This window comes from Micropterus salmoides, unplaced genomic scaffold (assembly GCF_014851395.1).
Source record: "Micropterus salmoides isolate LMB-PRFRI ecotype aquatic unplaced genomic scaffold, ASM1485139v1 Ms_hic_scaffold_4, whole genome shotgun sequence".
NCBI lineage: Eukaryota > Metazoa > Chordata > Actinopteri > Centrarchiformes > Centrarchidae > Micropterus > Micropterus salmoides.
The window spans coordinates 8241260-8268930 of record NW_024043372.1 but is presented as its reverse complement, the minus strand read 5'-3'; the positions used below and the strand labels follow the sequence as shown (position 1 = coordinate 8268930).

At 36.5% G+C, this 27671-nt stretch overlaps 1 protein-coding gene across 3 annotated transcripts in view; it reads left to right on the top strand.

The window, feature by feature from the left end:
* raly (RALY heterogeneous nuclear ribonucleoprotein) overlaps positions 1 to 27122 on the top strand; it is a 183414-nt gene extending 156292 nt beyond the window's left edge. For 2 of the 3 annotated variants that reach the window (XM_038697146.1, XM_038697145.1), the window contains exons 7-8: positions 2955 to 3133; positions 22037 to 27122. In XM_038697146.1, coding sequence (XP_038553074.1) covers positions 2955 to 3133; positions 22037 to 22120 — 263 coding nt within the window. In that variant the 3' untranslated portion in view covers positions 22121 to 27122. Of the gene's footprint in view, positions 1 to 2954; positions 3134 to 7637; positions 7686 to 22036 lie in introns of all 3 variants that reach the window. The other variant, XM_038697147.1, reaches the window with a different exon arrangement.
* The last annotated feature ends 549 nt before the right edge of the window (positions 27123 to 27671 follow it).

Below are 27671 nucleotides of genomic sequence, written 5' to 3'. Positions count from 1 at the left end.
GGCCACAACCACAAATGTAGTTTGTTTCTTACATGCATCCTGTGTTTACTTACACCACTGGTCAACACACCCTGTGAAACCATGACATGTAAAAATCTATATGTCTTTGGATTTGTTATCTTATTTAGCATTGAGAGCATTCATTTTCCTTGATGAAAGGATTTTGTTTGTTCATGGCCCATTAAGATTGGAATCTAAACATTTAACATGTACTTCAGGAGAATATTATTTGATCATTGATGGCCACATAAAATATCATATAAAAAAAGAACTTCTGGTCTGTTGAACATGTTTGTGTGTATTAGCACCCACAATAGCAGCAAAATTAATATTGTAGTATAGTGTAGTATAGTTATAGGTTTTGCCACTTTTTATACAAAAAACTAAAAACACAGGTGTGTCACTTTCATACAGATTTTATTTTCTGTACGTAGTTTGATTTTCCATATGTTTTGTATATAACTCGTATGTCATATACAAAACATCTCAGATACCAGATAGAATAATTAAATACAGATATGACATAAAATAGTGTCAGAAATAGAAAGAAAATTTAATTTACACCTACCAGTTTGGAGGTATTTTGTCCAGTTATTTGCATGCTGTTTTCTGCTATAATTATTCCCATTTAAATTCATAAAACAAAAGAAAGGTGAAACAACAAAACAACTACCACACAGTTGTAAAACGTAAGCACTAATAAACCAACTGAGAAAACTATGCCCTCTGTGAGGTGTCACAGCCAAACACTGCATGCAAACAAAAAAACATATTGTACATACCAAAGCAAAACTGAAATCACACAAAAAGGTTACATTCTGCTGTATAAGCATGCAGTTGGGGACAATCATCACTCTGACTTATGTCCATGTTGTTTAGTATTTTTAATGTTAAGTATAATTATGGTAAAACAGGATAACAGCATGCAGAAGGGCCCAGAGGGAGGCCAAGACATATTTCTCCCATCTGCTGTTGAGCTGCAGTTCAGAACACTGTGATTTACAGAAGACTTAAGATTTCTGGACCTGCACAGTCCATGTGAGGCCCGCAGCTCTGAAAAGCATTTTCTTTAAATGCTTACTGTAGCATCATAGGAATATTTTGTCATTGGGAATGCGTGTTTATTACCTTACCTTATATCTTTGAATTGGTTTTGTTTATTTTTGGTGCAGAAACTAGAGCTGGAGAGACTGAATATTTAATTTCCATACTGCTTTACCCTGACCTTAGTGTAAAACATCGCAAGGCTTAGGACAGATGTAGTTAGGAAACCATAACCACTAACAAATCAGATACATTTAAATATGTTTCTCAGAAAGATTTTTTGCTTTAGTATTAAGCTCTGTTAATGGTAAACTACAGGGACAACTTAAAAAGGCATTCTGAAAGCATATATCAAAGCATTACAAACAGAACACACTGTTTCTGTACTGACCAGAAAAATGTCTTCCATACAACTATTAAATGAATTGTATCTCAGTGAAACTTTCCATGTGACATTATGAAAAATAAAGAGATTTTTGTCTCACTTGACATATTCAAAAGGGACATACCCACCTGTGCAGTAAAAGTACACCTACGTGTTTACAGTATTAACTGGCATGAAAAATGCTCATGAATTGTCAAAATACGAAACCATACTTTCTCTGAAAACATGTGGAGCTGGACAGAGTTCAACACTGAGCTTGTATCTGTACCAGGAGCCTGGGATGTAGCTTCAGAAACAAAACCAAGTATGAAAAAAGCTTGTGTGAGTCTTGCCTGATTCCAGGCCTCTGAATCACAGCCCACAGCCCAATTTTGTCAAACGATTCAGAGGTCTGGTGTTTCTCTTATACATAGGAAGCGCCAGAGAATGTTCCTTGCTGGGGCTAGTTGGAGGCTTAATCCATGTGTTTTGATGAGATTGGCTGTACTCCCTTATTGTTTCTATATGAGTAAAAGTAATAATAGTTAAGTATATTACAATTAAGAATTGTCATTATACCAATTAAGGGAATGTTTCATGTTTTATATGTCAAATGCCTGAACAAATATATTAATTTTGTTTACCACAAGTTATTCTCAGCCAAAAATACAGTATTACAGTAAGATACAGTATGTACAGTATTTTATCCTAAACAGTGAAGTTATTAATGTTTGAGCCCCAGAGAGGTCTGAATCCCTGTTTGATCCATTATGAACAAACTGACATAAAATTCCAATAACAGAAATCCACATAGACTTATTTGTGCCTTGGGGGCTGTGCTGTGTAAAACATACTGTCCACATCAATCACAGATATACAGCATGTGAAAATCTGTTATGTTTTACCATGTTTTACAGCTGGAATCTCTGAGACCCCAAACAGGGGTAACGTGTCATTTGTTGTAACAGACTTATGATATTAAGTATCAATATGGTGAAACAGTGTTATGTATGTTTTGATCTGAGAGTGCCCAGGGTCTCCATGAAAAGAACATTAGGGTTAATTATTTATTGGTGGTGATATGGAATTTGTCTTTAACAACAAGGCTACATGTGGATGTGTGGCATTTGAAAGTCAGTTTCAAGTATGAAATGCCTAGTACAACCAGGATTGTTGGTTGTAAATGATGCTTTGCCTTTTACCTGAGACAACTCTGTGTCTTACATATTAAGATTTAGGATCATTTAAAGCATGTGAGTATGAGTATTGTGTGTATTTTAGTTGTTCCATTTGTTTTGGTTCTGGTTTTACATTGTTGCTTTGTTATTGTTTCTCAGGACACTTTTTTTTTTAAAATCAGTTCTTCAAATCAGTCTCTCCTTTCAATCATAAAAGGATTGTTATATGTTTTTTTTTAAAGCATAATAGAGAGGAAACAAAGAAAGTCCTTTCATTATAACCATGTCCATGTCCTGGTCAATTTATACATTTCACCGTTGTTTTAATTTTTGGGGTTTTGTGCCTTTGTTGGTATGTGTTCATGCAGAGCTGAGGAAGGCAGAGGAGTGTAAGAGCGAGGAGGCGTGGCAGGAAGGGGAAGAGTCTAGCTCAGAGCTGGAGGATGAGGAGGAGAACAGACAGAACAGCGAAGCTGAAGAAGAGGAGGAGGAGGAAGAAGAAGAAGAGGGAGAGCACACACAAGACGACATCCACGACCATTTGCCGGTATTTACACCTGTGGTAATGCATGTGTGAGAGCTCGACCCATGTGGAGCTTCATCACACTAACTAAATTATTATAAATTCCAGTCCAGCATGCCTTCTTTTTCCAGCACATCAAAAGGAAGTAGATGCCTTGAATGTCTTAACATTTCCAAATATTTGTTTTTGACTAGAATGGAAAGTTTATATTTTACAAAGTGTCTGCACAACAAGCAAGATCTTGGGGTTTGAAGAAGACAACATTAGAGTTGATATTAGGGTTTTGGTCATATAGCAGTCCAGTGCTCAAAAGTTAATAAATTAGGTATTTACCAGAAATGAATCAACAGCAACAAAAAACAGTGCAACAGGTTAATTACCAAAATTAAAAGACAACATGAACTGCCTCAATTTTACCTCACAACAAATCATTTTATCATCCTGCTTACACTCTTTTAATGGATGAAATTTCTCGCAGGACAATAAAAAGATGAGTTAAATGAAACTGATGATAATCAATTAAGTTGATAATTGAGAAAAAAAACTCCCAAGAATGTTGCCATTGTCCCAAATGCCAACATTTGTTTGCTTTTGGACTGTTGGTCAGGCAAAACAAGCAGTTTGAAGAAACTTTGTCTCTGGAAAAATGTGAGGGGCATTTCTCACTAATTTCTGATATTGTATTCATCCACAAAATTATCAAAAAACATTAACAACATTATGCACCCACATAAAACCCCATTTTTCTATGAAAAACACCTGGGAGGCTCACTGGTTTGAGGTCCACATACCCCAGTTGTCCCAATCCAATGTCTGCACTGGCTCACACAGCAGAGCTGGGGTGACTCACGGCATACACAATCCCAATCTGCCACAGTGGCAACTTGTTAGAAGGAGCAAACACTGTACCCAGCCATCTCAGTAACATCCCTGTAGGAACTCAATTAATATCCCTGACATTGACAAAAGCGTATGGCTTGTAGTAAAAATGTCCAATTTAGAGCTGAAATGATTTGTCTATTTCTTGATTAGCCGCTCAAAAGAAAATTAATCAGCAGTCTATTTTGATAATAGATAATTTTTCACTGTTTTTCGTTGTCTTTTGAGATGTTAATTGAATACCACTGGGTTTTGGACAGTTGGGCATATAAAACAGTTATCACCTTGCGCTGTGGTACAACATTTTTGACTATTTTCTGACATTTAATAGACCAAACAATATATTAATCGAGAAATGTGCGAGTTCCAGTCCTGTTACATTTATTTCCATGGGCACAATGATCAGGTTTGGTGGGTCTGGGCCTATGGGGCCCACTGATAACCAACAGAACATTTTATTCAACAATATTTTAGACAACTCACATTTTACTAGTTGGTAAGAGTATATCCAGCTCCCCAGTTTAATAAAATTATTAACACTTGTTGTCAGTGCAGGTTTTCATAAAATACACAATGTTCCACCAAGAATGTTCACAATCTGGTCTTTTTTGAAGTGTTTCTGTGTTTGTTTAAATAGTATGTTAAGGTCACTGAAACAGCTGCCATAACAGTCTGTCAAGAGACGGTGTATAACGTGACACCAAATGTGTATTATGTTTGATCCTGAGTCGAATCCTGAGAGGGAGGAAGGTGATCCTGAGTGTCACAAGCCAACAGCAACACTGGCTGTCAATCAGTGGAAACCTGAAGCATTTTAACATGTAACATATGTTACTGTTTAAACTGTGATTTGTATTACTGAGATTAGCCAAACTAAATAATCATGACTTTTGTTGGCAACACAAAATTGCTTTTAACATTTCTTATTAATATGCTTTGTAGTCATTAAATTCTATTACATGATGTGAGTGGTATTCTTATGTTATTGACTTATATATGTATTTAGGTTAACTTTTTTGATTTGACTAATTGTCAATAGTCACTAATTTTAATTGTGATTGGTTTTTATAACCCGCTGGTATAACCTAAAGAGTTGTGATGTGGGAGACATCTTTTTTAACCAAGCTAGCAGTGATCCAGGGATGGCAATGTTGGTTTGTGAGTCGCTCTGTTGGTCGGACCACTTATTATTTTATTATTGTTATTTGTCTGTGGGAGACGCTCTGGGGTGTCCCTTTCCATAGGTATCACGATACCTGTGGCATCAATACAGTCATAGTGAAGCTTTTACAAATTCCAAGATGTCAGCAGGTTTTCTCTTGTGAATCTTGGTTTTCCTCTTCCTCTTCTTCCTCTTTCTTTGGTTTGTCTCCAGCACTGGCATTTGTCTGTGGAAAAGTCATCTACCAGTGATTTCCCCCAGTGTGTTGCTGTGGTGATAAAGTATTACTTATTTTCCAGAATGTTGTATTTTCCAGAGATTTTTGGCACGTTCCATGTTTGCCTTGCATGAGTGCCAGTGTAACCCTGCATCTGTCTGTGGACTTATGGTGAATGTGTCCCTTTTGTGTCTATGGTGTGGAAGGACGGCACGGTCACACGGGACTTGCTCTCACTGTGGTTCCTCGTTTATTCTGGTATAAAAATCAAAAAGTCATCAGTACCTGTGTTTACAAAAGACTAATATAAAATACATTTTCACACTGCAACAGTATTGTAGTCTTTTTCTGTCCATACTAGTATAAACCAAACACAGGATCATATGTATGATACGTTATGTATGATTTCTAAAGAGCATCTAAACAATGAGAGCAATTTTCTTTTATATTCACAATAAAAATCCTCAAACATTTTAAATAAACGTTTTGTCCATTAGACAATTAATAGAACAACATTTCATATTTTATGCAACATGTTACTGCCATTGTACAAAAACCTCAACATCTTATGAATAGTGAAAAATAAGGTTACTTCTACACTTGACCTTCTAGAATTCCACAATGGGTCATAAATAAAATGTGAAACACCATTAGCTCATTGAAGCCAACCAAAGTTTTCATTTCACACAAACCACAATAAATTCTAACACTGGATTTTCATGCAATGACAATATGTGAAACCTACATTTAACAAAGCCTACCTGGTATAAAAATCAACAGCACACAGTTGTCAGTACCTGTGTGTTATGCAACTGCAACCATTCAGATCTGTATAACAAGGAACAGAAAAATGATTATAAAAAATAACTGCTAAAAACATTACAGTTGAGAACTAGCAAGCTCCAAAACTACATAATATAACACAAGCATATCAATTTTGTAGAAATTCACAAGAGATTATTTCTAACTATTACACCAGCTAGCTAGCTACGTTCCTGTTAAAGGTGTTTACAGTGCCCCGAAGCCCCCTCCCCTAATCATAACCATCAGAAATGTTAGTGCCTAAACCTAAAGTCACTGGCTTTATGCATGTCGACAGCTGTGCTGTGCCTCACGGCCAATGTGCTAGCAGGTAGGGTCAGCCTCCTTTTTGCTGCAACGTAGCAAACGGTGGGGTAGCAAACTGACACTAGGGTACCTCTACCTTAAAATAATGATGCTTTGTCACCCTGTCTGAAAGCGTCGGTAATGACACACTAAGATGAGAACGCGTTGTAAAATCACATAAGTGACTCATAGAGCAGCTAGCATAGCTGTAGACTCTTAAGGTGCTTTCCATCAGCAAACAGTCACCTCCAGAGGCTACCGTGGATCCCACCAGCCTGTATAGGCTGCAGCTATCCATCTACTGTCATCTCATCCTGCAGTCAAATAAAATGGGTTATAGCTTAAAATATTGGAAATGATAAGCAATATGACATGATTAATATAGCAAGTTTTGCTAACTGGTCAATCAGAAAAATTGTTGTCTTGTTAGGTGACCAGAGTTCAATCCCTGGTGGAAATCCCTGTTGATTATTTTCAAATTATTTTGATCTCTGGTCATTAGGCAAATCCACCAGGGATCCATCCATGGTGTATCCATTAAATCTCCCAATTTCCCAGCATTATCTCCATTGAACCATATGAAGGTCCAACAGCAGATGCACTGGGGGGAAAAACAAACACTGTTCTTTATCTCCTGATTTATTTTCTTTAGAAGGTACTATATAACAGGCAGTATGTTGTTCATAGCAGGTCAAAAATTCAATTCACTGGTGAATGTCTACTTAATGGATTCCTTGTGATGCTTTAAATAATAACAATACTTAATGTTCGAATGTGTTTGGTGCTCTATTGTATTTGTTTCTTGTGGTATTTGTAGTGTTTTGATAAGATCTGCCCTTCTAATTCTACAGTAGTGGACTACAGATGGCAGATAAACTTTGTTTGACTCTCGAGAGGTTTGCAGTAAATAACACAAACTTACACTGGGTTCCTTTTTTTCTAAATCTTCACGAAAATATTCAGAATTCCAGCATTCTCCTTTTACCCTGCGTGAGCTAAGATTTTACATAATCATAATCTGAGGCCAATTTCACTGAATACTTCCATGCATCCAGTACATATTTGTGTGTGTGTTTGTGTGTGTGTGTGTGTGTGTGTGTGTGTGTGTGTGTGTGTGTGTGTGTGTGTGTTGACTCTGGTCTTTTTGCTGTTGTTTTGTTCAGGAGAACAGTCGCCTATCACCAGATATGGACTCCATTCACCCATGAGAGGTGAGTGTTTCTTCATGAAATCAGACTACATCTCATACATGAGGAGACATTTCACAGATTATTTGCTCTCAAATTGCAAAACTACAAGACCAGTGTGTTTTCTCCGGCTGTCCTCTTTGTCTTTGCTGTTACAATATTTTGCTTAAGATACATTGCAGTTGTGTTTCTAACAAATAAAAACATGCTGACTTTTAGCAGCTGCCATTTTAAAAGTCCTCTTGCAATGTGAAAGGAGAAACTTCTAAGAAATGTGACAGCACAGTTAAGTTTATTGAGTTTAAAGTAAAGTTTATTGCCCGACATAGAAAGCTCTGTATGACTGAAACACAATCCATTTGAAGTCTTTTAGTTAAAACTTTTGCCTCTTGGTTTATTTTTCTTGCATTGTGGTAGAATCTCTCATCCAGACGTAAGGATGACTTGTGCAGAGCAGTAACATTCAGTTCAGATTTATATCAAACAGGTTTGAAATTATCTGGGGCAGGGTGATCATGTGTGGAACTCTCTGTAATGCTTTGAAGGGGCAAATCGGACCTAAATCAGCCTCGACTTCTTCTAATTTGAACCCGACTTCAAGGATGAAGAAATGATCAAACAAATGCCAAATAAGTCAGATTCAATTTTTTTAAACTTTGACAAAGAAACAGAACAAACGAAAATGTTTTTTTAGCCTTGATTTAACCAGGGATGTATTGCTGAGAGCCAGACTTTCTGTATCATGAACGCCTTAATCACACTGACATAGTTACACACAGTCACACCGTCAGAACGACTGATCTGCTGGCCACTGAGCAGCTGCCAGTACGGGGTTGAATGCCTTGTTTGAGGGCACCTTATTTGTGGTAATAAAGGAAGGGCAAGTGTTGCTCTTTCACTTCCTCTCCATATCCAGCTAACAACCGCAGTGTGTTTCTCTAACGTATAGGGCACCACTGCCCCCAATTTTGGTAACAATCCTTGTCAAACAATCATTTACATGACTTGTAAATGCAAGTTTTACATGTCACACTCCAAAATAGCCAGCTTTCTTTAGGTTCTACTCATTTCCTGCATTTCCTTACGGTTTCCATCACTTAAATAGTTTCCCATCTTTCAGGATTGTCAAGTCTTGCCTATAGTCGATTGATCGTCGAATCGTGTGTGTGTGTGTGTGTGTGTGTGTGTGTGTGTGTGTGTGTGTGTGTGTGTGTGTGTGTGTGTGGTAGTGGGGATGAGGTCACACACAGAGCTCCGCTTTAATCTTGAGAAGCTGCAGAGCTGCAGTCTCTATTCATTGATCACTGTAACTGACACTGTACATTTACAGCTAAACTGAGTCTTATTCTTGACCCTTTTGTCTTCGCTCTGCTCGCCTGCCATTGACCAGTCTTGTGCATAGTTGTGCATCCCCGCCAAGAATTGCTTGCACCTCTTGGTTCCTCGTGGGTCCATTCCATGTAAAAATTATATAATATTCTTTGTGTGGTTCATCAACGGTGATGAATGATTCAAGTGACCTGTAAGGTGCACACACAACTCATCATAACACTGGCGCAACTGATGCTCTGTCTTTCTTCTATCACACGCACATACACACACCCGCTACACCCACACATGCAAAATGGCCACCTCACCCACACTATTTATCTGGATTGGCAGTCGAATCATGCTCCTTTTCGACTATTTGGGGTCCCCTCTAAAATATTGTGAAAGAAATTAGTTTTATTCTGATCATAATCAAATGAGAGTGGATGAGCCCTGAGACGTTTTACAGATTAAAAACTTAAATTTTGCTCCAAGTATGTAAAAAGAGTCAGAATTAATCATAAACATATGGAAAATCCAAACTCTGTGGAAATTTGCAATTTGTACAGGCCGGGGGCAAAAAAACTATGAAAATAACACACATACATATAATCATACGCACACATACACACACCTTCATACGCAACCAGACGTAAACACAACCCCTCACATGCCTCAGTAAATATACAGAAAGTCAAAGGCCTGGTTTTGATTGAAGACATTTAGTAGAAGATTTACAGATTTATTCCTGAGTTTCTGCAAATGACACAGAATTTCTCTTCATGTTAATCATGTCATGCTTAATATCATACAGATATGTTATCAATTGTTGTATGTTAGGCTGAGGAACAAAATGACAACTTGTTAGATTTGCATTTGCTTTTAAAAATATGGGCGTGTTACTTTTTTTTTTAAAGTTAATTACCAATAATGACTTTGGAAGATGCATGTTTTGGTGCTCTCACCTGGAGGACTAAAACTAGATTTTCTTAATTAAAGGCAACCCTGTTGCTGCTGCATCTTTCATATGTAATTGTTTTAATGATTTCAGCACCACAAATGAAAATCCATCTGCAGCAGTCTCAGCAGGGGGATATCTCAAATTCTTGGCAAAAAATTATCAAAATGTCTAGAACAATTTTCCTCCAACCACAAGCCTGACCTAATGACGATCCCAGTAGAAATGGGAACTTCTTCTATTTAAATCAGTTTGTGGTTTGTTTGGGGTTAGTGTGCAAAAGATGTTTTCCAAAAGCCTTGCACCTACACTACATGTTATGTGTGTATTAAAACCCTCCCTGTATTCAATAGACTGTTTGAATATTATCAAACAGGGTCAGTGGTCACAGGTTCATGTAAAAGGAACTGTTGGGGAACCATGTACAAAATATAATAAACTGTTTGAGTTTCTGATTTACAGCATTACACACATAAAAGCAAAAGCATGTGTGCTGCATAATGATCTCCATTATATCAAATGTACTGGTGTTCTCTGGGGGGAATGTTGTTCTGTCTTTCAACATCTTAAAAAGTTGTTACATCTGGATCTAAAAGCTGACAATGCATCTGATTCCCTGAAATTGGCAGAAAACTCATGTCTGAAACAAAAGCACAGATGTATATTTTTGTAAATGACCCTGCCAGCTTGTATTTGATAATGTACACAGACATCACTGAAAAGGGGGCCCTCAGTGTTTATGAACCAGGACGTTATCAGAGCTGATCATCTGAGGTAAACAAAGAGGCAAATTGCTTTGGCAAGAAATGAGAACAAAACTGAAAAACAACAACTTGCACCTCAAGTTCTTCCAGAAATGTGGATTTAAGTCTAGCTCATGAACTTGACTACGCCACTAAAAATTAAAACAAATAAGCGGTTTTCATATTGCTCCATGTAGTGAAATTCCGCCTTTTTTGAACAGGACGTCACAGCTTTCACCAGCTTAATACATTTAAACAATGAAGAACTATACTACAAAATATGATATGATTACCTTATCAAGTTTGTGAAAAACAAGTTCATGTTTGTTGCCAGATATTTCAAAATAAATTGTATAAATGTCTTTCTGTATTTAATGTGATTTTTTATTTGATTACATGTGATTAAATCTTCAAGAATTAGGAATATATAAAACATATAGGTTAAATAAGTGACATTGACATGTATGAGATGACAAGCTTTCGAATCATGAATCTGATGCAATAGCAACATAACTATATTGACAGTGTGGCCAGATCTACCTGTTATTACACTTATCAACTGTTGTATCCAGAAACTTCTACCTGCTTCTGATGCTGGTTGTAAACAAAAACTGAATGTTTGATACTACAACAGTGCCTCAGTGTTATTTTTTGGGGGGGAAACTACTGCTAAATATTTTAAGTATAGTTTTGTCTTTGATTGAATCTGAAAAGCAGGAATGCCATGTCTGCGTGTCTTTCACAAACCTTATGTACACACTCCCTCAGTCTTCCCTCTTTGTGGCTGATCTACAGTAAAAAAAAAATTGACTCAGCCTCTAAATCCTCACAAAGCAGACTGTCTGCTTTTAATTCAAGGTCTTTCAAAGAAAAGGGGCCCACAGCAGTTTGTGAAATGAGCGCACACTCCCTCACAGAGATTATGTGTTACGAACAAATGTAATGTGAAAGATATTTCTTTGCCATGAGAATAATGCCAAAAATTGGACAGTAGTTTCACATGCCGGTCAAGTGATGTGAAAATGTAACCCCCAGGTTAGGAAATTGTAACAGCTTTGGTTACAGTTTGCTGCTCGAAGCAGGTCAATAGCGCACTACACACCTGTGTTCTGTTTTTTTGTTACCTCATTTTATGGAGGCACCATCAACATACATTTCAAGATTACACAAAACTCTTTTATGAAATATAGAGAACACTTCATATTTCAGTGTGTAGTTAGGGCCTGCTGTGCACTGAAATGCAATCATTTAAATGCTGTTTGAAACATTACATATAATCTCACTTTTTAAACAAATTTTAATCATCTTTAGTTTGACAAGCCATTGCACAGATCTCAGCAGGATCAACTCCTGTGGAGTTTAAAGGAGAGATTTACTTTCTCCAAATGGCTTCCCTTAATTATAACCAAAGGCATATGACTGGATGGATACAGCAGGGCAGTGTTCTCCAAGCAGTACATTTAAATTAAAAGTGCGCAATACACTACTTTAGAATAAAATTTTCAATTTTGCGCATAATAATGCGATTACTTGCGATTAACAATTTTAATCGTTGCCCAGCACTATATATATATATATATAAATAAAATCTGATCGCTCCTCATTCAGAGGAATATCATCAGAGGAAGGACGACAGCTTCGTAGTTTTTTTTTGTATTTGAATGAGAGAGGAGGAATGAAATAGTTTAGAGACCACTGTGGAAGTTGTGGAAAAGGAATAAACAAATTTAAGTTACATTTTTAAGAGTTTGTTGAAAGTAAAAAACGGAGAATAAAAATCAGTTGATCGCTGCTGCACCACAAAAGAGTTGAACTGATATGATGGAACGCAGTGATCGATCTGTGACAAGTGATATGAATTGCAAATAAAAATTTACAGAGTAGTGTTAAAGGATATCAGAAGGTGAAACCAATGGGGAAGCCAAACTTGTGGTGATAAACTTGCAACAGTGACAAACATGCAAGCAGAAGATGTGGAGTAGAGTGCCACTCAATGTAATGGCAATTTTTAAAGAAAACATTTTCCATGTGCCACCCCCTCATTCTGTTCCTTTTATGATGCATAATACCTGTGAAAAGTTTCATTCAGATATAATATTTACTGGTAGCTCAGTGGGCTCAATATTTTTATATGTACCATAATCAAGATAAAATGTAATTTAATTCAATATTTCTCTACCAAAGTAAATTAATCTTTGAGTAAGTATTGTTATCATTTAACTGTTATTTTTCATATTCTAATTTGTGTTATTATTTGGTTTAAATACCATGTAATCAGAATAATATTTTTGGGTTAGCACTACAGCAGCCGGTCAGTAGTATAGTTAACTCTGTGCAGGGTCGCGAGGGGGCTGGACCCAATCCCAGCTGTTATTGGGCTAACCCAGGACAAATCGCTAGTTCATCACAGGGCTTAATCATAGAGAAAAAATTCACACATACGTTCACACCTAAGGGCAATTATGAGTCACCAATAAACCTAAGCATATCTTTTGAGGGTGGGAGGAAGCAGGAGAACATGAAGAGAACCCACACAGACACAGGGAGAACATGCAAACTCCGCAAAGACAGGCCTGGGCCTCGATCCACAGACCTTCTTGCTGTGAGGCGAGACCACTGCACCACTATGCTGTATCTGTGTGTCATGTTATACTTAATTATTCTCATTTTTAGCACCACCTACCAGTTATTTTCTGGTACAGTAAAGAAGGTCACTTCATGAGAGGTCACTTAACGAGATGGCCTCTTCTGCAGCTGTCGCTTTTATTTCTTGGAGCGCAGCGTTCAGGCTCACAGAGCTTTCCACCTATGAGCAGAGACTCAACTGCTCATCAGGAAAATTAAGTCATTCACACACCTTACATTTACTTTTGTTCATTTAGCAGACGCTTTTATCCAAAGAGACTCACAATTCCCATACATGTCAGAGGTTGCATGCATCTGGAGTGATTAGGGGTTAAGTTCTTGCTGAGGGACACACTGGTGGATGGGTCACAGTGGTGTATTGAACCCGGGTCTCTCACACCCGGGTCTCTTATCCATTGCGCCACCACCGCACTTTCACACTGATGGCACAGCCACCAGGAGCAATTTGTGGTTCCCAACCTTCCGGTTAGTGGACAACCGCTCACTTATGCCACTTCAACACTTCTGTAATTAAGGTCTATCTGGTTTGCATGTGCATGTGTTTCGTCCTCTTCAAGAAATCTGCAGCTACTCTGTGGGCTGAAAACACATGTAGCTGTTGCTAAAGCTGCAATACAATCATTCTCTGGACACCTATGGATACTTAACTGTTCATTATTAACTTATGAAGTAACAGTTAGCAGCCATTTGTCTTCTTTTTGAGGATTTTTGCATTATTCTAACTTGTGATATTAAAGTTAATATTACATGATAAAATCAGAAAATGTTGAATATTGTAAAATTTTGTTAGTGTTGAGCTACCAGTAAATATTATCAGGGGATATCATTATATCATTGGAGACCAAGGTCTGTTTCAGTGGAATGCTACGGACGGAAAACAGATTGGAATCTATCCAAAATGTTGTGTGCAGTCAAGACAACAGTTTGAGCTGTTTGGCCACAACCTTATGTAGATTTTTTGAGATAAAAGGTAAATTTGAAATAGGCTTTTATAATATATAGTATAGACTGATAAACAGACCAACATAGCCACCCCTAGAGCCATGCTGCTGCCAAGCCTAAAAATACACTGAAATAAATAATCGTATGAATAAATGCAGAAGAAATACTATTTAAAGAGGTGGTATTGTGCTCATTTTCAGGTTCAAAATCTTATTTAGGGCTTGTACCAGAACAGGTTTACATGGTTTAATTTTCAAATAACACCATATTTTTTTTTCATACTGCACACTGCTGCAGCTCCTATTTTCACCCTGTGTTGAAGGCTTTGTTTTAGCTTTGGAGTGATACATCTTGTCTCGAAATGATCTTTGTTGGGAGTTGCACATGCGCAGTTCCTAGTTAAGGACTACTAGCCAATCAGAAGCACAACTGCTTCGATTCAGCTGTAGGCTGCATGTTGCCGACCAGCTTGGCAACATGGACTGGAGCAAGAGTTTCAGAGTGGTGAGTTATTAATCTGTAACAAAAGTATTTTTCATCCATAAAGTTTTAACTGAGCTCTGTCTCTACACAGTAACAACTTTATGTCCATTGACTGCCTGGAGGGTAGCTAATGTTTGGAAGGAAGAGGAGAGGGGTGCTGCAGCTCAGTGTTTTTCCACCGGTGTTTTTGAGGGCATGTCGGAGTAGCTGCTTGGCGAGCGTTATGAGGCGCATTTAGCTTTCATCCCTGTGTCGTCACAGGGAAGTGGCTGGACTACAAACGAGCTGTTTTCAAGCAGGTCAGAGCCGTGTGTTCTGTGGGAGATGGGAACTCCCTTTGGGCTGGACTTTGGGCTTTTTCACTTTGCAAACCTATTACATGCACAAAAAACGTATATAACTCAATAAAGAAGAGGGGGAAAGCCAAAAAGCATAATACCACCTCTTTAATCATGAAAGTATGAAGTAATGCCACTCCATTTTACAAACTCAGCTTAAAATTATAAAATGCTGGTTCATTAAAATTTTTCATTTCGTTCTTATTTGAAAACTTTAAAAATCTCGTTTTAATTTAATGGACTGTTTTCCAGTTTTATGTTTATATTATATATTGTGTCTGCATTTAAACCTTACATTTTTAATTTCATAATCTTATTTAACATTTATACGGGTCTCCATAATAAGAAATTGAAAATATAGCCTCAGTGAGTAAGTATAAGTTCTCAGTGACATTGAGCCTATTTTTAAAAATCTATCATATCTCTAAATCTATATTGCTAATTTTTTTTGTTTGTAGTGTTAATCATTATTCTATCTTTTTATATTTGTCAATCTATCCCATATTTATATATTTATACATGTCTACTGTACCACCTTATCTCCAAAACAAATTCCTCGTACATGTAAAAACTACTTGGCAATAAAACCTTTTCTGATTCTGATATTTGTTTACATTTTTAGCAATCTTTACCATGAAAAGTGATTCTGCATTATGTTTCTGCACAGTTCCTGTTTGCACCAAAACGATGTATTACTTTGATACTAAATGTAAGGATTATTAGGCAAGCTCTGAAGTCATAAGGAGTGTTTTGTTACATGATTTCTAAGGATGTTATCCTCAATGGACATCAGATGATACCAGAACCAGTGTAAAGAGTAAGTTGCTCTGAAATGAGCAGTATGTGTATGAGGGTGACACAGGAGTGGATTTTCACTCCAGTCCCACCCTGCTCCCACAAAAATAACCCTGTCCCATCCCAATTCCATGACAAGTGAGTTAAAAGAAAAAATTCCCATCCAGACCAAGTCCTGGAAGAATGACTCCCTTTCCAATCCATTCCCGATAAATATATATATATATATATTTTAAATCAGAGAATATCCTGTTCGCTCCTGATGACTTTCTTTCCTGTCCTGTCCCAGTTCTGTAGGGAATAGGGAAATTGACTCCTGTTACGTTCTCAGGCAGCCGCGTACAATCACCTTGCTGCAGAGGAGGGAAGGGCAGCACCTGGAGAAATACAGGAGGGGAGAGAAACACAGGGCTCAAAGCCAGTTAACTCCCATCCCGCAGGAATCTCGTGACCCACAGGATTCCTGAAAAAATGTCGGCCTATAATTTGTATGGCCTCTGTGCATTCCTATTTAAGGGTTGAACTTTCTGATGCATTGGGGGAAATATGCAGTGTGAATATTGCTGATGAAGTAAGAGAAACTCAACAATCTCATGATCACAAAGAATTTTACATATGAGAGTCCCAGTAGGAGTGTATCTGTCTGGTGTTTTTAACTTTAGTGTGAATGATGAAGATTTTATTTTATTGCATTTTTGCCATTATCTCATAGTACACAGTCGCGAAGTAAACGCACACTGATGCAGAAACACTTTCCCTCAGCTTTGCATTTAGACCACCAACTAGCTTAGCACATTTTGGCCTATGTTTGACTTAAAACAAAACAGATGACTTGCATCTATCAAAAAGTGACAACACAAACACAGTGCTACTGCAGATCTGGCTAGTCAAAGCTATAGTTGTTCTTTAAAAATATAATTTCAAACTAACACTTGAAATTACTAAATATCATGCCTTAATTTAAAGCTGCAAATGTATTGCACGCATGAACATTAAATTTCTTCAGTGTAGGGGAGGAGGAATGGAGTACATTAATCTGTCGGAAACTGATTCAGATATTTTAAACCCAACAGGTTTGACTTACACACCTGATGTTTCCACAGCTCGTAACGTCCAAGGGAGCAACAGTAAATCTGAGGTGGATTCTCTGAATATTTGAAAACGTTTCACCTCTGCCTTTTTAAGCTTTCCAGGATCTTCCAGAACTCTCTGTTTCTCTCTGTCTCTTGTAGTATAAAATATTTAAATAATAGTTCAGCATTTTGGGAAGTACAGTTAAGTTGTTTCCAGAGCGTGAATAGAAGAGACTGATATCAAATGTGCAACAAGCAAGAACAAAACTGCAATAAAAGGTCAAACAACTGAACTTTGACACAAGGTCAGGTAATAACAAGATCAAGTAATAAAGCCATCACAAGGCATTTAAGCTGATGTTGTGCTTTAATGGTGCATCTCTGCAAAGAAAGTATTTAAATTAAATTAGCTTTAACATTTTTAACAGTTTTGGCAAAAATATAGAAATAATTAAATTTGTCTCCAAACAATAGAATGTGTTTGAGGTCGTTTTGAATTAAACCTTTACAGCATCTACACTGTACATTTTAATCTTTCACTTCTTTATGTTTTATTATTTTCTTAGCCAGCATTGCTAGAGGGATGGCCATTCCACCAAGTATTGGATGAGTTGCAAATGTGTGCAGACATTCATGGGTTTGGGGGGTTTTAGTGAAATATCTTGACAACTATAGGACATATCCTAATGACTTTCGCTAAACATCAGCATGTTAACATTATCATGGTAAGTGTGTCAGCATTCTGACATTAGTATTTTACCAAAGCACCGCCACCAGGCTAACATGGATGTAGCCTATGTTAGCTCTTAGTTTTGTTTACTTTTCTTGCGCTTTTTAATTTCTTCCACCCTATTCTGTCATTTAGACTGTTTTTGTTGTATGATGTAAGCCACTGTGAATTGACCATAGCACGATGAGTTTTACAAGGGTGACGCAAATCAAATTATGTTTACTGGTAAAAATAAAAAGGAAAGAAAGTTACAAAGAAGAAATCAAATGAAGACATAAAACCCAGTTAAATCTCAAAAATCATATTGAGGGCTGATTATAGTTTTATTTTTGCATAATCTGCATAAACCTTTTCGGTGCTTACAAGAAGAAGTTATACCTAAACAGTAAAGTACAATTTATAGGTAGTGTAATTTTACCTTAAAAATCTACCTTGCTAATCCTTATAAGGTCTGTTGAAGTGTATGCTATCGAGGACTGATGCTGACAATTTAAGAAATAAATGCAGAAATAAAGAAATGCTCAATAAATAAATTAGCATCCGATTAAATGCACAAAAAATAAAGTAGATAAATAAATGTAAGCAATAATTAATTTAATTAGCTTCATTATTCATATTTGTAATAATTACCTTATTTATTTATTGTCCATTATAATCTTCAACTTTATTTATTAATTACTTATTTTTTAAATGTATTTATTTATGTGTGTGTTTTAATATTTTTGTCTGTTTTATTCTTCCTTTGGATTTTCTACGCTGTTTTCCCCCATGGTATTTATTTATGCCTGTCCTTTTTACGTTTCTCAATGCATTTCTGCCTCATTATGCAAATGAGGAGGGGCTGTGTCTCAAGAGGTGAACTTGTCCCTTATTGGTGGACCGCTCCGGTTTTTATTTATCTATTTTGTATCTAACTGTGTTGTTTTTCTATCTTATTGCTGTATGTCATTAATTGTTTGGCCTGTTTTAATTTATATGGTCTTCTACTGTATAACTTGTCCAGCACTTTGGTCAACTCTGGTTGTTTTTAAAATGTGCTTCATAAATAAACTCGACATGACCAGTCAGTCGGCAGAGCTTGAATCTACGTGCACACGCATAAACAAGCTTGCTCCTCACAGTCAGATGGCTTCCTTCAGTGAACTGATGTGTTTAGCAACTCTCTGTGAAGACAATACCACCAGCCATGTCTTCCTTCTTTTGCGGGGATGCTCTGACCTACAGAGTTTTCATTTAGCTGCTGACACGGACACAGGACTGCGGGGAAGTGAGCTGTTGTTTGTGAGAACCACATGGTCAGCTAGCTGCAGCTAAATCTGGAGTGCACTTGTATTTGAGTCTTTATGGTAAATGCTCCACATGGAGTAGCTCCTTGCTCTGCTGTTATCAGCTGCTGTTTCAGCAAAGATGAAATTTCAACCAAGGTGTTGTGTAAGGAGATGCAGTGACTTAACCAGCGGTGAGTAAGAAATACTATGAATAATACATGTAATTTTTTTAGCTAAGAGGAGAGGAAAAGTCTGCTAGCCGCTAGGCTAATTGTAGTAGTGTAGTATTAAATGCCATATAGGCTAAAACTCAAGCTAGTAATGGTGACTGACAAATAAATTATTCTTGACAGTTATTATTAAGAAGAATTTTATGCTTAATGTGATTGCTATAAAGCCATGTTCATGTGTGGTAATGGAGTCAATTTAAAGTTATCTTTACCAATCGAAATGATTTAATGTAGGCTAGTTACTATTCTTTTATGTCTTCTACAGAAGACAGAGGAGGAGGCATGCGGATATAACTATATTTGTCAGAGGACAAGAAGAAAAAAAAGAAGAAGAAGGAGGAGGAGAGCAACAAAGAAAATAAATTCCTTTTATATTCCCCCTTACATGCCTTGTTGTTTATGTGTAGGTACAAAGGAAGAATGGGAGAACAGCATCGTTACTGTGTAATTATAGAGCATGGGAGAACAGTGGGTACTTTTAATACAGCCCACACCCCTAATACTACTGTGTAACTACAGGATAACAAGTGGAGAACATTCAAGATTTTTTACAACTGTCTGTATAGCTTATTCATCTTGTGTAATGTGTAAAGAATGAAAATAAATAGGCCTACTAGGCTCCTCTCTACTTTAACATTGAAGATTAACTGTGTTTGATACACCTTCATACACATGTAACATTACTGTTTAACTTGAGAAAGGTAAGTTGTTGTCTGCTCCAGCCTGCCTTAATGACAAGCATTTTTGGGATTAAATGTGCTTTATTAGCAGCTGCAGGATGAACTAAGAACAGACCCATTTCTCAACTTATTATTCTAAATCATGCAATGAAGTAGAAGAAATGCATAATAAATCCTGCGACAAAATCATTTGTATTTATTGAAATTAGTATATTATTTTGGAAGCACAACTGAGAAAAAAACACTAATGAATTAATAGCTGCCAGATGATGTCATTGTTTTTCAACTGTTCAGTTCTGTTTACCAGCATTGTAACCAGAATTTTAAGTTTAATACTTGCATATTGCAAACCAAAATTAGATAACATAATCAAACAGTTGTATTTGTTGTATAAATAGTTTTATTAATTGTACATGTTCAGCTCCAGTGCCACTGCTCCTTATTCTGGATTAGCTGTGTCTAAACAAAATGTGATAGCTGAATAAGATGATTGTGAGTCAGTTTAGTTTTCATTAATGTTAAAGTAGTTGCCTTTACATCTAAAGGTGTCTTTAAGCGTGAACTGATGAATGGCAACCCATTTGTTGATGTCAATGAACTCCAGGATGTCTGTCCACAAGTACTGTACAGTATGTAGCCTAATTAACAATCCTTGTTATTGCTGAGTTGGGCAGTGAAATGTTAAATTTTTTTATTCATGTGGTCATAGCTGTCTACAACTCAAATCAGAATTTAAGGAGAAATGTGTTTTTATAGCACTTCAAGAAGACTTCCTATCAGAAAAGAAAATGTGTCAATGTACAACTGCAGTACTTAAATCTGAGTAAAGTAATTTCCTTTTTCAACATTTTAGTGTTATTTTACTTTTAATAGACACATGTAACAGGTTTTATACTTTGTGTGAATATAATCCAATTAATCTTATTTTCATACTGTATATACGTTGTGTTAGCAACTTATTTTGAAAACCTGACGTTGTGACCTGTGTCTTTGTGCTAATTTCACAAAGTCCAACATAATTTAAGAATTTTTGTTGTATGCAGTGCTGGCATCATGTGCTATTGAGACTTCATTGCCTCTCTTCAGATAAGACTCTCAGACTGCAACACTTGTCTTTGTAAAGAAAGAAAATGACAGAATAAAAGTCTCTAAATTTGCCTGTCAGCTCGCTCTGCTCCGTTAAAACTGCATTTACCATACAGAGTCGAATACATGTGCACTCCAGATTTAGCTGCAACTAGCTGACCGTGTGCTTCTCACAATCAACGCATCCCTTTACCGCAGTTCTGTGTCCGTGCATGCCACACACTGTCTGTCAGAGCGTCCACACGAAAAGGAAGGAAGACATGGCTGGTAGAACTGTCCTCAGATAGAGTTGCTAATCATTTCAGTTCACTGATGAAAGCCATCTCTTGTGACTGTGTGGGGAGCAAGGCTTGTTGATGTGTGAGGTTAGAGTCAACTTCTATCGTCTGACTGATCCACCAATAGGCGATAAGTTCACCCTTTGAGATACAGCCCCTCCTCATTTGCATAATGAGGCAGAAATGCATAGAGAAATGTAAAAAGAGCAGATAGAAATATATAACCATTGTGGAAATAAACAGGGTAGAAATGCAAAGGAAGAATAAAAAAAAACAAAAATATTAAAAACACACATAAATAAATACATTTTAAAAAAAGTAATTAATAAATAAAGTTGAAGATTATAACGGACAAATAAATAAGGTACTTATTACAACAGTGAGTAAATAAAGAAGCTAATTAAAAGAGATATATACAGTTATGTCTCATTGTATAATTTAATTACTTTATTTTTTGTGCATTTAATCGGATGCTTATTTATTTATTAAGCATTTATTTATTTCTGTATTTATTTCCTTTTAAGTCAGAATTGGTCCTCTATAGTATGCTACTAAAAACTATTTGGTTAATGTTATAGAAATGAAACAAAGTCCTTTTATGTGCCCAAACATCCACTTTGAACTTTAATTGTCCTATGAGAACATCATGCTAACTCATGCTGTGCTGCTGAATGTCATTTTAAGCTGTTTCTACATGTTTTTTCAGAAGAAGTCTTGACCTTACAAATATGTCTCTGTAATCACGATTTGTGATTGTGATTGATCAATGCAAAGGTTTATTTGCACAGTTTTTAATAATCTGTCCTCTGTCTTTCAGGTAGTGTGGACTGTGGAGGAAGAGACAGACAGACAGAAAGGCAGAGACAGAGAAAATGCCATGGACAGACAGAGAACTGGATAACAGCACAGGAAGGCCAACAAACAGCAGGGCACACACGCACACCCACCCACACACAACTGTAATAACACACAGCAGACAAACTTGACACTGTCAGAGCCACAGGAAGACACTAAAACAGCAGGGTACTGCCAGAACATATCATAAACTGATGAGTTACACACCGTAACACACACAAAGAAGAAAAAACACACAGTGATGGAGACAGACCCGGCGCTGTGTCAGAGCCACAGGGAGATTGTAAAACAGCAGGCTGCTGTCAAAACGCATCTTAAACTGATACACACAGACACAGAGAAGAGCTCTGCAGTTGGCGACAGCCATGTTTGGGAAAACCAGAGCTTTGCTTTACAGGACTTTAAATCCCAAGACTAAACGGGCAATATACTGAGGCAGAGCTTGTTGTTGATTGGAAATCGTAGTCTTAGTGTTTATTCTTTTGAGATTAAAATTTAAATTAAAAATAAATCCCAAAGGAAAACTGATAATGCACTGTAGGGCTGGACAGAATATTTGTACTATGTTGATATGTAAACTGTATGTACCATATTTACAGTGATCAAATAAAAAATCTAATATATATTTAATAGGGAACACTCATTTTTGGATATATCATTTCAGAATTATTTCAGAATAAATTTAATAAATTTCCTGGAAAGAATAATGTAATGTTTATTAATGAACTACTAAGATTGTTTTACTGATACACTTTTAATTAATTAATTAATTACAACAGCACAACCAGTCAATGCACAGAAGCTCAGCTCATAAATTTGTCTACAAGTAATCACAAAAGTCATCACAATGTATATGCAATGTTTCCACTTATAAATACTGTAGATATACACACTAAAAACTCCTGGGTTAAAAAGAATTACATCTGTCACAGTGTGGTGCAGGCAGGAGAAGAAGAGGAGGAGTCCAAAGTTCCAATTCAAACGTTTTACTAATAAAGTAACTCCAAAAGGTACAGACAGGATGTACGCACACTAAACAAGACTACGAAGTAGAACGGCCAAAGACTGACTGAACTGAAGGAACTAAATAGGCTACTAACACAGATGAACATTGTTTAACAGAAAACAGGTGGAACAGATGATAATGATGGTAATTAACTAAACACAGGTGATGCAGATGAACTAAATGACAGAAACCATGGAAAGTGAGAGTGGCTGGAAAACAGAACAAAGGAAGACGTGACTAGGGGTGACAATATTACACACTTCAAGCACTTTTACATTTTTATTGCATTAACATTCAATAACTGGATTGAACTTAAGGCTTAAAGTCTTCAAACATTGGTTGTGTCATGTCATGTGTGACTTTACACGGACTTTAAACTAGTTAGATGTACATGGCAACCGCAGAATTACCACGGCTAATGCTAGTCTCAACTTAGCAACTAGCAACGGGGACATGGACACAGAAAGAAAGTATACATTAAAGTATACATTACATCAACACTGAAAATACTCGCTTACCTTGAATACACGACAAATTTGCACTGAAGAAGCACAGGCCAAAATGGATCGAGATTGAAGTGGAGGTTATTTTAAACGACTGTTGTGAAAAAATTCTGTGGGGTGGTTGCTATACATTCATGCCAATAAAGTTCATTTGAGTTTGAAAGAGAGAAAGCCAACAGAAACCCAAACAACCCAGGAATTGGGTTAGCCCTATAAACCACAAAATGGTTACTCTCTGAAAAACTTACCCATAATTTTAACCCAAAACAACTAGCCCAGAAAATGGGTTGAAGCAATAACCCAAGAGTTTTTAGTGTGTATACTTAGGTTTAAATTGAGCTGTTCTGTCAAGACAGAAATGTGTTAAAGACCTTAAAGGCCTAAAAACTTTACTTTTAACTTTCACATATTTGGCTCTCCTGCTCTAACTGCCGTGAAATGTAAGAACAATGGTAATAATCAACAGGTAATTGCAACAGATGCTATATTTACACTCCAATTGTGCACAAGTATGATGATGATTCCAGGTAAACACAAATAAATGAAAAGGCAGGGGTTCTTGTAGATAAACCTGAATCAGATTGCTATTGGCAGGTGGTATCAGGCTTTACAGAAAGACTAACAGTAAATTGAAGTTTCCCAGGAAATTATTTAGAAAATATTCAGAAATTAAGGACTCAAAAATGAAGTGTTTTTACATGTGTAAATCATAAACGTCAACAAACAAAACCATTCCAATGAATGTTGATACATCGATGACAATATTGAATTGTGGCTGAGCTCTAATGCAATGCATTTAACAACAGGATAATGTGAAAAGGGGTCCAAACAGAAGTCTTTCAAACTGAGTTGGAAATGTTAATAAAACCTGTTTTTGAAAAGTGTAACATCATCACATATAAATGACTGTACATCCCTTATAAAGTAATAATCATGTATTTAAACAGCAATGTGACTCAGTCCTATAATGGATAGTTTCTCAATCTTGGGGTCACCTAAATATTGCGTCAGGGGAGAGAAACAAAGTGGTAATATATATTTTATGATTCATTACAAACATCTACCAAACTTTTAAAAGGGTTCAAATCAACAATAAAAAAGATCAAACTTGCAAAATGAGGCTTGAATACAATAATAACAAAACCCCTGATGTTTTACATAACAACTTCACTATGTTGAGTCCCATGCAGTGACCTCTAAACCTTTCTGAAAATGTGTCTTTGGTTAAAGATAACAATTAATTGCTACCACAAGAACCTCACGAAAAACCAACATCTGTCAGTAATTATAATTTTGTCAGTCGTTACGTACTTATTTTAAGTTATACTATTATTATTGTCCTCGTAGATATGAAAGGTTGTGTGTTAATTTACTTATTACAAGAGACATTTTTCTACATTGGCTACATTCATATTCACAGTAAAGATCATACTAGTGGTAGTCCATTAACTACAAACCACACATTACTGCTACACTCCAGACATTTCCATCATTCCAGGAAGCCGCTGGTTTTAGTTCATTTCAGCTATATAAAAGTCACTTTTCAGTAGACTTGCAAATGGCTTTACGAGTAATTGAGTATTGGGTTTTTTTTGTTTTTGTTTGGGCGTACACTGCTATGATAATGTTAATTTGGCCTTTGTTTGTGTAAGAAAGTTTGCTCTTCAGCAACTAACAGCCTCTTTCAGTCCCTGAAAATATCTAAGCTAATCTGCTTCATCAGGACTGTGTGGGTGTGCTGTGGTCATATAATTGACAGTTGCTTGGCAACATAAGCAAGCAATCCTGCAAAATGACATAATATGCATGACATCAACTTTTTCAAGTCCCACCCACTTAAAACCAGTGAGATCAGGACAGATAAACAAAAAGTACTGAAAGTCTCTCATATGAAATAACAAAAACTGTTGGCCAGGACTGTTGTCTTCATGTTTGAGACTGTTGCTCACAGGAAGAAGCTGATTAAGAAAATAGGTTTTCATGGCCTTAAAGTTAACAACCCAGAATATGTCAAATACATAACTTTAACTATTGGGTGAAACTGTGTTATTATTAAAGTGTATTATTAGTATTAGTAGGCATTAATGGTTATTTTGTAAGTTTGAAAGTCCTCAGTATATTGCCACTTCCTCTATTTAAAAGTTTCACATAAAGGAAAAGATGGAAGAAGCTTGGCTACTGTTGATAATGTGAATTTGTCCCTGAAAATACCTTTTTCTCTCATTGCAATTCCTTGTCCCCTTCTGAACCTTTCTTTCTTCCTTCTGTCTTGACTCCCTCTCCCCAGGATTCTTCTTCACTCCTTCCTTTTCTCTTCTCCAAACGCATTTACCCGCCACGTTCCCTTTCTGACACCTTCATCAACATCTTTTCATCCTTTTTATCCTTATTTACTTTACCGTCCTCTTCATCTCTCTCCTTCCTTCGTCATTATTCTTTCCCTTTCTCTTCTCTTCTTCCACATATCTCTTATTCCTTTGTCCACTTTTCCTATACCCTTTCATCTCAACTTCTTCCATTCCATTTCATCTTTCACAAATATTTAATTTGTCATTTTATTGTTTCTTTCATCCCTTTCTTTTCTCTGTTGTCTTCCTTTTTTCTTTACTCTTATTAGTTAACTCCCTCCTTGTTTTTCCTCTTCCTGAACGTCTCCTCTCCTGTTGAAGATAAAGAAGTATCTTCTGATGACGGTTGAAGTGCTCAACTTCTAGCTAAGTCAAACTAACTTTCTAGCAATTTTATCAAAAAGAAGAAAGTAAACAAGCAGATTTCCCAATTAAGATTATTACTCCAAACTTAACAGAAGGAGTTAGTAGGAGCCAGTGAGGCAGTTCTGATTTGGGAGTGAAAACAAGTTACAACTCAAAATGGGATCTGATTGTAAAATCTGTAACAGTCGCCCACTTCTTTGTTTTGCCACTTCTTGGTTCAATTTAGGATTGACTAACAATATTGACTGCAAGTTTTTTTAATATGTTATGAAGTTCATCATTACATAGGATATATTGTACATTGTACCTCCTTGTATATACTTGTTATAACCCCATGAATAATCAGCTATTACAGCAGGTTAATGAGAAAGTGAGCTACATCCTACAATAAAAAGTAAGAACTATGGTATTTTTAATATATTGACAGATTTGGTTCATAATTTTTCTTCTTTGACTTTACTTTTCACTCCCAAATAAGAAGCTCAGGTATGTTAGAGGAATCTACCTTTTTCAAACCAGTGTGAGCTCTTGTTTACCTTTAGATGAAAATGTAGGCTCTCTCTCTCTCCTCTTTTCTTAGTTCTCTTCCTCCAGTCCTCCTGTTTCTCCTCCCTTCTCCCTCTTCTTCTCATTGTCACTGTATTCCCCCTCATGTTCCTGTTGGATTTCTACATGCTGATGTTAAATAGTATTTGCTGTTATTTTAAATGACTTGTGCGTAATGTGCGATGAAGGTGATGATGCTGACTCCTCTGTCTGCACTGAGAGGGTGCCAGAGGCCTTTACAACACATGTAAATACTCCAAATAAAAGCTTGGAACTTGTGACCGTCGTCTGAAGCCTTTTTGATCACTGACCAAAAGTGGAAATATTTTCATTAACTATTATGAATCAAACAGTCTCTTATTTTTGCACCTTTTTTTATAAGTTTTGTCTCACCTTCTTTATTTTTCCTCATAGCAACAGGAATGCATTTTTGTTTGACAGCTGCACAGTTAATTACAAATACAATGCATGCCTTACTGTTTCATGGACATTAGTTGGTTTTAACAAGCTCTGAAACGTTTACAGTTGTGCTCTATGGGTGAAAAATTAGAAATGCTTTATGTCTAACTATGTTCAATATGCTGTAGCTCCATATTGTATTTTCAATCACACCAAACCCTTCATTAGGTGAATTTCAACAAATGTAATTTCAAATGGTGGTTGAAGTTTTTTGTGAATTTTATGGGTCTTCAATTTTGGAATCACAATTCAATTAAAACATTAGAAATACATTGAACCCAGGTCTCTCACACCAAAGCCATGTGTCTTATCACTTATCACTTACCATCAGAGCACACTCCATGAGAGGTGTCTCTTCCTCTGTGGTGT